At 43.4% G+C, this 12,396-nt stretch overlaps 1 protein-coding gene across 2 annotated transcripts in view; it reads left to right on the top strand.

The window, feature by feature from the left end:
* The window catches only part of c2cd2l (c2cd2 like), a 142,785-nt gene extending 136,835 nt beyond the window's left edge, over nt 1-5,950 (top strand). For both annotated transcript variants that reach the window (XM_048562192.2, XM_048562191.2), the window contains exon 14: nt 5,255-5,950. In XM_048562192.2, the coding sequence (XP_048418149.1) occupies nt 5,255-5,484 (230 nt within the window). In that variant the 3' untranslated portion in view covers nt 5,485-5,950. The remainder of the gene's footprint in view (nt 1-5,254) is intronic.
* Nucleotides 5,951-12,396: the final 6,446 nt, after the last annotated feature.

Here is a 12,396-nt window from a genome sequence, read left to right as displayed (position 1 = left end):
CCCTCAGCCTTTCCTCGTAAGATCTTCCCTCCATACCAGGCAACATCCTAGTAAATCTCTTCTGCACCCTTTCCAAAGCTTCCACATCCTTCTTATAATGCAGTGACCAGAACTGTACACAATACTCCAAGTGCGGCCACACCAGAGTTTTGTACAGCTTCACCATAACCTCTTGGTTCCAGAACTCGATCCCTCTATTAATAAAAGCTAAAACACTGTATGCCTTCTTAACAGCCCTGTCAACCTGGGTGGCAACTTTCAAGGATCTGTGTACATGGACACCGAGATCTCTCTGTTCATCTACACTACTAAGAATCTTACCATTAGCCCTGTACTTTGCCTTCCGGTTACTCCTACCAAAGTCCATTACTCACACTTGTCTGCATTAAACTCCATTTGCCACCTCGCAGCCCAGCTCTGCAGCTTATCTATGTCTCTCTGCAACCTACAGCATCCTTCGTCACTATCCACAACTCCACCGACCTTAGTGTCGTCTGCAAATTTACTAACCCATCCTTCTACGCCCTCATCCAGGCCATTTATAAAAATGACAAACAGCAGTGGACCCAACACCGACCCTTGCGGTACGCCACTCGTAACTGATCTCCAGGATGAACATTTCCCATCAACTACCACCCTCTGTCTTCTTTCAGCAAGCCAATTTCAGATCCAAACTGCTATATCTCCCACAATTCCATTCCTCCGCATTTTGTACAATAGCCTATTGTGGGGAACCTTATCGAACGCCTTGCTGAAATCCATATATACCACATCAACTGGTTTACTCTCATCCGCCTGTTTGGTCACCTTCTCAAAGAACTCGATAAGGTTTGTGAGGCACGACCTTCCCTTCACAAAACCGTGCTGACTATCCCTAATCAATTTATTCTTTTCTAGATGATTATAAATCCTATCCCTTATAACCTTTTCCAACACTTTACCAACAACTGAGGTAAGGCTCACCGGCCTATAATTACCAGGGTTGTCTCTACTCCCCTTCTTGAACAGGGGAACCACATTTGCTATCCTCCAGTCATCTGGCACTATTCCTGTAGACAATGACGAGTTAAAGATCAATGCCAAAGGCTCGGCAATCTCCTCCCTGGCTTCCCAGAGGATCCTAGGATAAATCCCATCCGGCCCAGGGGACTTATCTGTCTTCACCTTCTGAAGGATTTCTAATACCTCTTCCGTGTGAACCTCAATCCCATCTAGTCTAGTAGCCTGAATCTCAGTATTCCCCTCAACAACATTGTCGTTTTCTAGAGTGAATACTGTTGAAAAATATTCATTTAGCGCTTCCCCTATCTCATCTGACTCCACACACAACTTCCCACTACTATCCTTGGTTGGGCCTAATCTTACTTTCGTCGTTCTTTTATTCCTTAAATACCTATAGAAAGCCTTAGGGTTTACCCTGATCCTATCCGCCAACAACTTCTCATGTTTCCTCCTGGCTCTTCTGAGCTCTCTCTTTAGGTCTTTCCAGGCTACCTCGTAGCCCTGAAGTGCCCTAACTGAGCCTTCACATCTCATCCTAACATAAGCCGCCTTCTTCCTCTTGACCAGTGATTCCACCTCCTTCATAAACCATGGCTCCCGCACTCTACAGCTTCCTCCCTGCCTGACAGGTACATACTTATCTAGGACACGCCGGAGCTTTTCCTTGAATAAGCTCCACATTTCTAATGTGCCCATCCCCTGCAGTTTCCTTCCCCATTCTATGCTCCCTAAATCTTGCCTAACCTCATCGTAATTGCCTTTCCCCCAGCTATAACTCTTGCCCAGGGGTATACACCTATCCCTTTCCATCACTAAAGTAAACAGAACAGAATTGTGATCGCTATCACCAAAGTGCTCACCTACTTCCAAATCTAACACCTGGCCGGTCTCATTCATTGGAGACTCAAACATAAATTGGCAGAGAAGATCTAAAAAATCCTAACTTCAGCCTCTGACAAGACTCCGGGAGCCCGACAAAATCTGCTCACCAACGTGGAGTTTAACTGGCGTGACACAGAGATTTGGGAAGATGATAGTGACCTTGTGACTGACATCTTCAGGGAATCCCATTTACATGCGACAGAGCAGAACAATTTTTTTTACATTGTCTTGGAACAAGGATTAACCAAATTAACATGCAGCAATGCTCCACAGTTCCAGTGATTTAATTCAGTTGGGTTGGGGAGGAACTGACATCAGACAGTCAACGAACTGGCTGATGTCTCCATTTAACAAATTTGGAAAAAGATACTACGATCTACTTGAGCTTTTTTTTTTCATTTCTTAACAAAGAAAAACCTGCATTTATAAGGTGTCTTTCACAGCTTCAGAAAATTCCCAAAGTGGTTTACAATCAATTAAGTTCTTTCCAGATACAGTCACTTTTGTCATTCAAGGATATCTCAGCTGTTAGTTTATACACAACAAGCTCCCACAAACAGCAAAGTGGAAATTGCTGGATAATTTAATTTTTTTTACTAATACTGTTTGAGGGATAATCATTGGCCAGGATGCTTCAGATAAACTCCTCATTGTCAAAGAAGTGCAGTGGGCTACCTTACGTTTGCCTGAGGGGGTAGGATGGGGTGGGGGGAACCTCGGTTTAATGTCTTGCTTGAAAGACAACTTCTCCGTACTCCATAGAGAGTCATACAGCGCAGAAAGAGACCCTTTGGTCCATCCAGTCCATGCCGACCATAATCACAGACTGAACCAGTCCCACCCACCTGCTCCTGCTCCATATCCCTCTGAACCTTTCCAATTCATGAACTTATTCCAAATGCCTCTTGAACAATGTAATTGTGTCCACATCCACCACTATTTCAGGAAGTTCATTCCACTCGCAATCTACACCGTGTAAAACAAAATTTCCTTTCATGTATTTTTTGAGTCTCTCTCCTCTCACCTTAAAAATTTGCCCCTAGTCTTGCAATCCACCATCGTATGGAAAAGACACCATTAACCTTACCAATGTGCCTCATGCTTTTATAAAGTACAACAAGGTCAGTACAGTATTTCCTCTTCCATGCGAGAGTGTCAGCCTCGATTTATATGTGTACATTTCTCTGGATGATGATTTGAATATGCAGCCCTCTGACAAAAGTCAGGAGTGGGCCTCAGCTACTGGGCCCCAGCTCCTTCAGCCTTGACTCTGCTCCTTGGCTGTGCAAACTGTTACATAGTGGTTATTCATCACATGTAGACTCTGACATTCGTCAAGCCGCTCTGTCACAGAAACTATATATAACCGTGAGCAATCTAGTTCTACATGAGTACGTTTAATGGAGGAGTCCCCAGTGAATAATCAAGAGGGGAGATAATAAAGTGTGAAGCTGGATGAGCACAGCAGGCCAAGCAGCATCTCGAGATGCTGCTTGGCCTGCTGTGTTCATCCAGCTTCACACTTTATTATGTTGGATTCTCCAGCATCTGCAGTTCACATTATCTCTGATAAAATCAAGAGGGGAGAGCCAGGATGATCCTGTCTCACAAACTCTTAATACAAGGAGCACGGAGTATAGTATAATAGCACTTTGTAACACTGCCATTAGCAGTCACATGCTGTTGAGACTCTGTGAGGATGGAGTGACCTGTAGCGGACAGCTGTATTACAGAGATCAGCATTATATATTATGTGTTAAAAACATTATGTAAAAAAACGGAAGGGCGACAGCCTAGAGGTATTATCACTGGGCAATTAATCAGACACTCAGGAAATATTCTGGGGCCCTTGGTTCAAATCCTGCCATGGCAGATGGTGGAATTTGAATTCAGTGAAAATCCGGAGTTAAGAGTCTAATGATGACTATGAAACCAATGCCGATTGTCTAGAAAAGTCTTATCTAGTCCACTAATGCCCTTTAGGGAAGGAAACTGCTGTCCTGACCATTTTCAGAGAATCATGGAATCCCTACAGTGTGGAAGCAGGCTATTTGGCTCGTCGAGACCATACTGACCCTCCAAAGAACATCCCACTCAGACCCATCCTCTACCCCATCCCTGCATTTCCCACCCTCGACACTACATGCAATTTAGCATGGTCAGTCCACCTCACCTGCACATCTTTGAGCTCTGGGAGGAAACCGGAGCTCTCGGAGGAAACCGTGCAGACACGTCGAGAATGTGCAAATTCCACACAGAAAATCGCCTGAGGCTGGAATTGAACCTGGGTCCCTGGTGCTGTGAGGCAGCAGTGCTAACCACTGAGCCACCGTGACACCCCAAACAAGGTCCAGGCAACCCATAGCAATGTGGTTGACTCTTAACTAACCCCTGGGCAATAAATGCTGGCGTAGCCAGCGACACCATCATTCCATGAATGAATAAAAATAATTTAAAAGTTTATTGGAACTTTCAAGAGCAAGACAACAGTCACTTGCAGCTAAGGGAGAGAGAGGGTTACAGCAGACTTACAGTAGAGATCACAGTCTAAGGAAGCAGTGCAGGATGGCAGAGGCCAGAGATGACCAAGTTTAACCTGGGTAATCTTGCAATTACACAAAGTCCTGAGCCAGTCTGAATCTTCCATCAGATCTAGATTTAGAATCAACCTAGTGATTATAAAATGTCCCAGTCATCTTTATGCCACAAACTGGTGCAACCATACTCTTTCATTACACACATATAGATGAAGCGTCAGCAAGTAGGCAGAACGTAATGACTTGGCTAGCAAAATGCAGGATCCTAGCCTGAGCTTTTGCACGAGACCTTTGCAGAACAGTGCTGCTCCTCAGCTGAACCATTAGAGGAGTCTCGATTCGAATGCATAAAAAACTGATGAATTGGAGAGGCCGTGCAGTCCAGCCTCTGCTGAGTATAAACCTGTTTAAAAACAAATTAATGATAATTACATTGATCTCAATCCAAAGGAAAATCTTTGATCTTGTTACCTTCAACTCTGTAAAAGAGTTATGTTAAAGTCAGAGAACCATAGAGCTGCTCTCTCATAAGAGGAAAGATGACTGTTAGTGAGTTTAATCTGAGGGTTACCATTGCCTCAGGTGAGGGGGTGAGTTTGAGAAAGTAACCTTCATGATGACCTCAGCTGGTGCGCGATTTGAACCCATGCTGTTGGCATCATTCTGCATTGCAATCCAGCCAACCTGAGCCAACTGACCGTGTTAATATTTCACTGACTTTTTGCTGTGATTGCTACTGGTATTGTATGTTTGGATGTGGTTGATACTGCCTGCGTCCCGTGCGTGTGACAAGATGCTACTATTCCTGACCTCACCTTCCTCTTCTCCTGCAGTTGGCTTTCTGCGCAGCAGCACCAAGCTCTTGTTCCGGAGGAGAAGCAAGCAGAAGGAGCCAGGTTTCAGTCACTCGCACGATGACCTCTCCAACGTGAGCGACAGCCCCGCCTCCACACGGAAAAAATCCGGCAGCTTCTCGCGGAAGCTCATCAAGCGTTTCTCGTTCAAGTCCAAGTCCAAATCCAAGGCCAGTGCCAATGGCGGCACTGCAGCGAGTGGAAACTGACTGCATTGAGCTTTGAAGGAGAGGCTTGTGTCATAAAATGCCTGGGAGCTGGACTACCTCAGGTAGACAAACAGGCAACAAGGCACTTGGGCCGAGTGGGGATTTTTGCAGTAATTTGTATCCTGTTTCCTTTTCAGTGACATTTCCCATGAAATGACAGGTGTACTGCTGTCTTTCATCGACCATTGCTTGTAAAAGCCACCGTGCAGTGACATTCCCCCTTGGTTACATCACACAGCATCCGAAGCATGGAGGATACCCAAAGCTTTGACAACCTGGAGCTGAGGGAGACTCTAAGTCAGGAACTGAGACAGAGGGTGTTTGTCTGTTGACACTAGCTTTGAATGCAAATTACCTCCTACACCCTCTTCACCTTTCCCCAACTTTATTTATTGAAAATCTATAATGGCAACCGGTTTTGGCAGCAAAATGTTTTAGAAGAAATAGATTCTATGATTCTATGAAATCCTGTTTTATTGTTTTATTTGGGACAAATAAGTCACTTTGTTGATTGCTAACTATCCTTTACTGTTTGCTGAGATGTATCATATCGTTGTCTTGGAAATGTAACTGAAAAGATAAATGTAAACTCTTTCACTACTCAAACGGAGGTTAAAAAAAACCTCAACTTAATTTTGCTGTATCACTTGAGTCACTGAACAGAGCCAAGAAGTGGATAGTGAGATGAGTTAATTTCACAGGATGGAAGGATAATGTCAGCAAGTTGGACTTACTTTTGTCTGTAATCCGCACTTCGTTGTTCCAGTTCACAGGTCTCAGCAGCAGATGTTCTGTTATGTTTTCCTAAATGTTGGTGAGATAAATCTAAACTGAAGTATTGAATTCAACTCTGGACATTTAAGGAACCAAGTCAAATCCTTTAATGAGAGAGCAGTGGAGGTTTCCTAAAACACTACCAACAATTCGTGGACTTTGGTTGCATTACAGTCCAAGACATGCTGGGGTGACTCTCCTTAAGGCAAAGATGATTCCAGAGAAATTTAACGAGGTTGTTCGAAATTATTCAGAGGGTTTTAATTGAGTAATTGTGAAGAAATTGTTTCCAATGGGGGAAGAATCAGTCGTCAGAGAGGTTGATCTAAATTAGTTGGCAAAAGAACCAAATGAGATTTTAAAAAGAATTAAATGCGGTGAGTTGCTGTGATTTGAAGCACACCGCCAAAAAGATAGTGGAAGCAGTTTTAATGGTGATTTTCAGAAGGGAGTTGGCTAAGTGCATATCCATGGGGAATGATGGAGTGGAGCGGGACTGTTTTACGAAAATGCTGGAAAGCACACAGCAGTTTGCACAGCAGTCTGTAGAGAGAGAGAAACAAACAGTTCATGTTTCAAGTTCTGTCTTTCTTGCGCTCTCTCTCTCTCTCTCTCTCTCTCTGTCTCGACCACTGCATCCCCACCCACCCCCACCGTCCACAGATGCTGAGATTTTCTGTCATTATTTCAGATTTCCAGCATTGTCAAGACACTGTCTACAAGCTAGAAACTTGGCATAGCATTTAAAGTGTAAGTTAAAATGACCACTGTCAATAGTACATTGAACTTTGAGAAATAGAACCAATGCCACAGCACACTGTGGGCACAGCCTTTGTTTATTATTATCATCACAATGACAGTCTTCAGTGAATAGGTTAATGTGGTACTGAAGGAACATTGGCATAAATATTGCATCTAGATTTATGGTCGTGCAAGGGTAACTTGGAGTGCTTGGCATCTGTTTAAAAAAGCAAAAATATTGCCTTGTACCTGATTTTGCAGCATGCCAACCACTCCACAATAATCTGGGTGCATTGTCACCTCTCAATCCAGAAATCTATTTTACAGAAGCACCAGTAATCCAGAAATTTTTGAAACAGACCCATTTTAATTCAGTAATTTGGGAGTGGAAATCTGGAAGGTACATATTTGGATCAGTAAAAACAAAATGACTGTTTCATTACATTTGATCGCTTTTTTATGCTTCAAGTAAATACTTAAATAGAGTGTTTTCCAGTTCACAGATGTAGGCATTCACACATTTAGTCTTTCTATTATCAAAAAATTCCAAAAGCACTCTGGATTGAAGAGGTTGCTACGTGTCTTGTTTCCTGGGTATGCAGAAGCTACATATAAAGAAAGGGAAGACAAACTGAGACTCCATCCAGGTTCGGTTCCACCCTCGGGTGACTGTCTGTGTGTGCAATTTGCGCATTCTCCTCGTGCCTTTGTGGATTTGCTCTTGTTTCCTCCCATAGTCCAAAGATGTGTAGGCTACGTGGATTAGCCATGGGAAATGTAGGGTTACAGGGATGGGGGAGGGGGGTGTGCTTTTTGGGGGGTCGGTATGCGACACTGGGCCAAATGAGCTGCTTCTGCACTGGAGGGTTTCTATGTGAAGACAGGCAGTGGATTTGTTCTCTTAGCCATGGGCTCCAGTATGTCATTAGGGCTGAGAGAAAGAGTAAACAAGAACCATTGCTGGATTTATGCACTTGATACTCACCGACAGATGCTTTGCTGGAATTTGTTTTTCAGGTGTACAGTGAAGCATCTCAATTGCCATTACAATGGGGGTGGTGCACTGGTTTGAAGAGATGTATGTAGCTGGTTCTTTGCGAGAAATGAGTGTAAAAATTTTATTGTACATAGTAAATTAGTAAATTCTAAATTTGTGTTTGGGAACTGGGGATGCTGTTGGGCATAGTCATATTTATGATGCAAACTTGTTTTAGAACCACAGGCAGTCACTTTATAGTGCCAGGTGCAATTCTAGGAATCATTGAAAGCAGTTCTGTTTTCAGTGCATGCAGTTTTTCAGACGAACTGTGCTGAGAATTTAATCAGAGCTGAAGGTCTGAGATTTGAAATTTTACCAAAAATCCTTCAATGACAAAATGCCTTTAGAGAAAGACACGAGGGTCATGCAAAAAGGTCTGAAAGAGTGAGCTGCCTTTAAAACCACGACCAAACATCTTGCTGGACACCTGAATTGCTAAGAGAGTGAAAGTAGAGACATGCAATGATCTTGAAAGGTCATTAACCACACAGTGTCTGCTTGCATTTTCAGAGTGGTACTTGCTGCTATGAAAAGGGTTAGTCTAATCATAATAGAAATATTTCATTTGGAGACAGGACACACTAAAAATGGCCTGGAGTCATTTCCCATGGTGTTCCATGGGCTGCACTGTCCTGAATGCCATTTTAAACCCAGACTCCTAAGAGAGCACCTACATCTATACTCACCTTGAAAATAAAAGTTGGCTTATTAAACACATCAAGCATGTTATATAGCTGAAACGTTTTCAATGAAGAATCTGACTTTTTTTCTGATTGTTCATAGTTACAGTCAAGAATTTACTTCACAATTTGAACGCAGCATGTCCCGGTGGCCTACTTCAGCTGTAATGATGGGTTTGACACGCAGAGTGCCATGTTTCGCTCTGCCCCATGGCCCAGCAGGTACAAAGGGATGGTGGCCGATTCATTAGATTAGCACCATTATGGTCACAGAGTATGCTGTCATGCAATTTCCCACTCAGACATGGTGAGACACCAGAGATATGCTTGAAATTGTCTTTTATTTTCTTAGGTGTATCAGTTTTACCTGAAAGATCTTCAGCATCAGAATCAGAAGGGCCTAGAAATCACTGCTAGTAATATTAGCAGGTGGAGTCATTTTAATTTTCATTGCTGTCTAAAGCAGGTGGTAGGGAATCAGCAGCTGCTTTTTGCACCTTGCATGAATTTATTTTCCATTGATGTTTATATATAATGTATAAAATAAATAATTATTGATTTTTTAAAAAAAGCTTGAATCAAGCCTTGGTCCATACTGTACAATGTACAGTTCTGGTCTCCTTACAATGAATAATATGTAGATTCACTGGAGAGGTACACAAACAGTTTTCAGCAATGAAATCAAAATTGTGGCCAAGGTCTGTTTTCTCTTGAAAAGAGAAGCCTGTGGGGTAATGTAATAAATGTCTTTAAATTAAGTAAGGTTTTAATAAAGTAGACATGGAGGGAGTGTTTCCACTTGTAGCCAAAAACAAAAACAAAACAAAAACAAATCAGGGATTTAAGATAGTCACCAAGAAATCCAACTGGGGAATTCAGCAGAATCATAGAACATAGAACAGTACAGCACAGAACAGGCCCTTCAGCCCACGATGTTGTGCCGACCATTGATCCTCATGTATGCACCCTCAAATTTCTGTGACCATCTTTGCTGAAAGAGTGCAGAGAATGTGGAACTTGCTTCTTCAGGAAATAGTTAAAGCTACTTCTACACATGCATTAATGGAGAGGCAAGGCAAGCAGATGAAGGAGAAAGGAATTGAGGTTTACGCCGGAAGTTTTAGATACAGTCATAGCTGGTCAGGACGCTCAAGTGGAGCGTGAAGACAGCACAGACTAGTTGGCTGAATGGTCTGTTCCTATGGCATATATGCTGTATACTGTACAAAATAGGGAATGATTTCTATCACCCAATAATTCAAGTTAAAATGACCAATAAGGTATGATATTCCCATATCTGTGTACATTAAGGGGAGGCATTTAAATATTTTGAATGGGTTGATGCTGGAATATACATCACAGAACAGACCCATGAGCACTTATCTACTCACAGAAACCAGGTTATATGCCAACAGCAGCAGTAAGAGGTCGAGAACCATCCTGTCAAATTCCCTTTTAAGTTTCCAGCACAGAGTCTGGAAGAGTGGGTATTGCCAGCTTTGTAATTTATTGTATGGTCTGTCGTTGGTTTAGATATGTGATGCGCACTTCGTCCAACAAACAGGAGGCTAGAAGAACATAGCATCTGGAGGAAAGGACTTGTCAACGTTTTGGTTATTACCCCTTTTAGGACTGGATATGGGGGTAGGGGGAGCTGCAGATAAAGAGGTGGGAGGGAGGGGTGGAGGCAGAATGCTGGTGATAGGTGGGCACTGGTGGTCGGTACAACCTGGTTGGTTGATGAGAGAGATGAATCCGGTTGGTGGCTGCAAGGGAGGGTCAAAAGGTGGAATGGAAGGGAGGAGGTGGGGTTGGAAGGGGAGACTGGGTATAGGGGGAAAGGTTGTTTGAAACTGGAGAATTCAATGTTGAGTCCTCTGGTCTGTGGGGTGCCCAGGTGAAAGATATGGTGTTGTTCCTTAAATTTGTGTTCTGAGTCAGTGCATCTCTGGAGGAGGGTGAGGACGGGCAAGTCAGAGGAGGATTGTGTGGTCTGGGAGGGGGGGGGGTGGGTGGGGAGGAGTTGAAATGGGTGGTGACCAGGAGGTTTGGTTAGCAATTTCAGGCCAGGCGGAGATGGCAAACTGGTCACCCAGTCTACATTTGGTCTCACCAACATAGAGAAGACCACATTGGGAGCACTGGATGTGACAGACAAGGCTGGAGGAGATGCAGGTGAAGCTCTGTCTCACTTGGAAGGACCATTTAGGGCCCTGGAGGTGAGGGAGGTGTTGTGTGGGCAGGTGTTGCATCTTTTACGGTTACAGGGGGAGGTACCGGGTGGGTTGGAGTGGGTGGTAGGGAGTGCAGCATGAACTAAGGAGTGGCAAAGGTAATGGTCCTTGCGGAAGGCAGGGAGGGGTGTAGAGTGGAAGATGTTCTGGGTGATGGGAACTTAGTTCTTGGTTCTTGTCTGAACTCCTTTGCTGTTGGATTGTGGATGTGTTCTTTTACTCAATGAAGTGGTACATTAAGAATAGTCATTCCCTACTGTCTGCGATATAATCTGTACAGTGACCATCTTACTTGTGGTACTTGTAACAGTTGTGTGCATGTGAAGTGCACCAGGTGGAGTTTGGGTTTCCCTGTAACAGGTGGATAACTTGCAATGAAATCTGAGTGGTACAGACATTCACGTGGTCTCAGAGGAACTTTCTTATAAGAAGAGGCTGCCATTATTTCACTGGTGCAAGGTGGGGGGGGGGGGGCGGCAGTGGGGGTTTTGGGGTGACCTTACAGAGGTTTCTAAAATATTGAGAGGAATAGATAAAGTGAAAAGCAAAGGTCTTTTACCTTGGGTGGGGGAGTTTAAATCTAGAGGGCGTATTTTAGGGTGAGAGGAGAAAGATTTAAAAGGGACCTTTTTCACACAGAGGACGGTGCATGTTTAGAATGAACTGCTGGAAGAAGAGGTAGATGCAGATACAGTTGCAACATTTAAAAGACGTTTGGACAGGTCGAGGATAGGAAATGTTTAGAGGGACGCGGGCCAAACGCAGGCAAGTGGAACTAGTTTACTTTAGGAAACTTGGTTCGGCATGGATGAGATGGACCGAATGGTCTGTATCTCTGCTGTGTGACTCTCTGATTGCACAGGCCAGGACATAAGATTTTAATATTGCATTACTTGTATTCCACACAACAGGTGCAAGTTATCTTGTGCAGCAGATTGTAAGCTTTTAAATTGGGGTGAACAAACCTGTTTGGAGAGATTTGTAACTCAGTGCAGCAGCTTAGCAGGGAGGAATGTATTTGAGTTGATCATTGATATCTGATTTCTACTTTTACTACATTTATAGATATTAATCTTAAATAAAGTCGGTTCTGTGGCCACCTCTCAGTGTCCTTACCACAGGCTTGGTCTTTGATTTTTGTCCCATCGGAGATTTCACCAATGAGTCCTGCTGCCAGTACTTGTTCCCATCATAGTTGGGTCCATTCAGGAAATCTTTGGAATTTCCAGTTGGTTTGTTAAATAAACATGCAAGCAAGAATTTTCCATTCTTTGAAGTTTAAGAAAACTCTCCTGTTTAGTCATTACTTCTCCCTGATTTCACTTTAGGCATAACCCCATTGAGCAAAAGACAGAATATTCCTAGGATTTCATCATTGCAGTAGAAATTCAAAGCAAGAGTAGGCTATTCAGACTTTTGAGTCTGTTCAGCCATTGAATATCAC

The sequence above is a fragment of the Stegostoma tigrinum genome, chromosome 32, assembly GCF_030684315.1.
Source record: "Stegostoma tigrinum isolate sSteTig4 chromosome 32, sSteTig4.hap1, whole genome shotgun sequence".
Lineage (NCBI taxonomy): Eukaryota > Metazoa > Chordata > Chondrichthyes > Orectolobiformes > Stegostomatidae > Stegostoma > Stegostoma tigrinum.
Note: the sequence above shows the minus strand (reverse complement) of the source record. Positions and strands in the feature narration are given on the sequence as shown.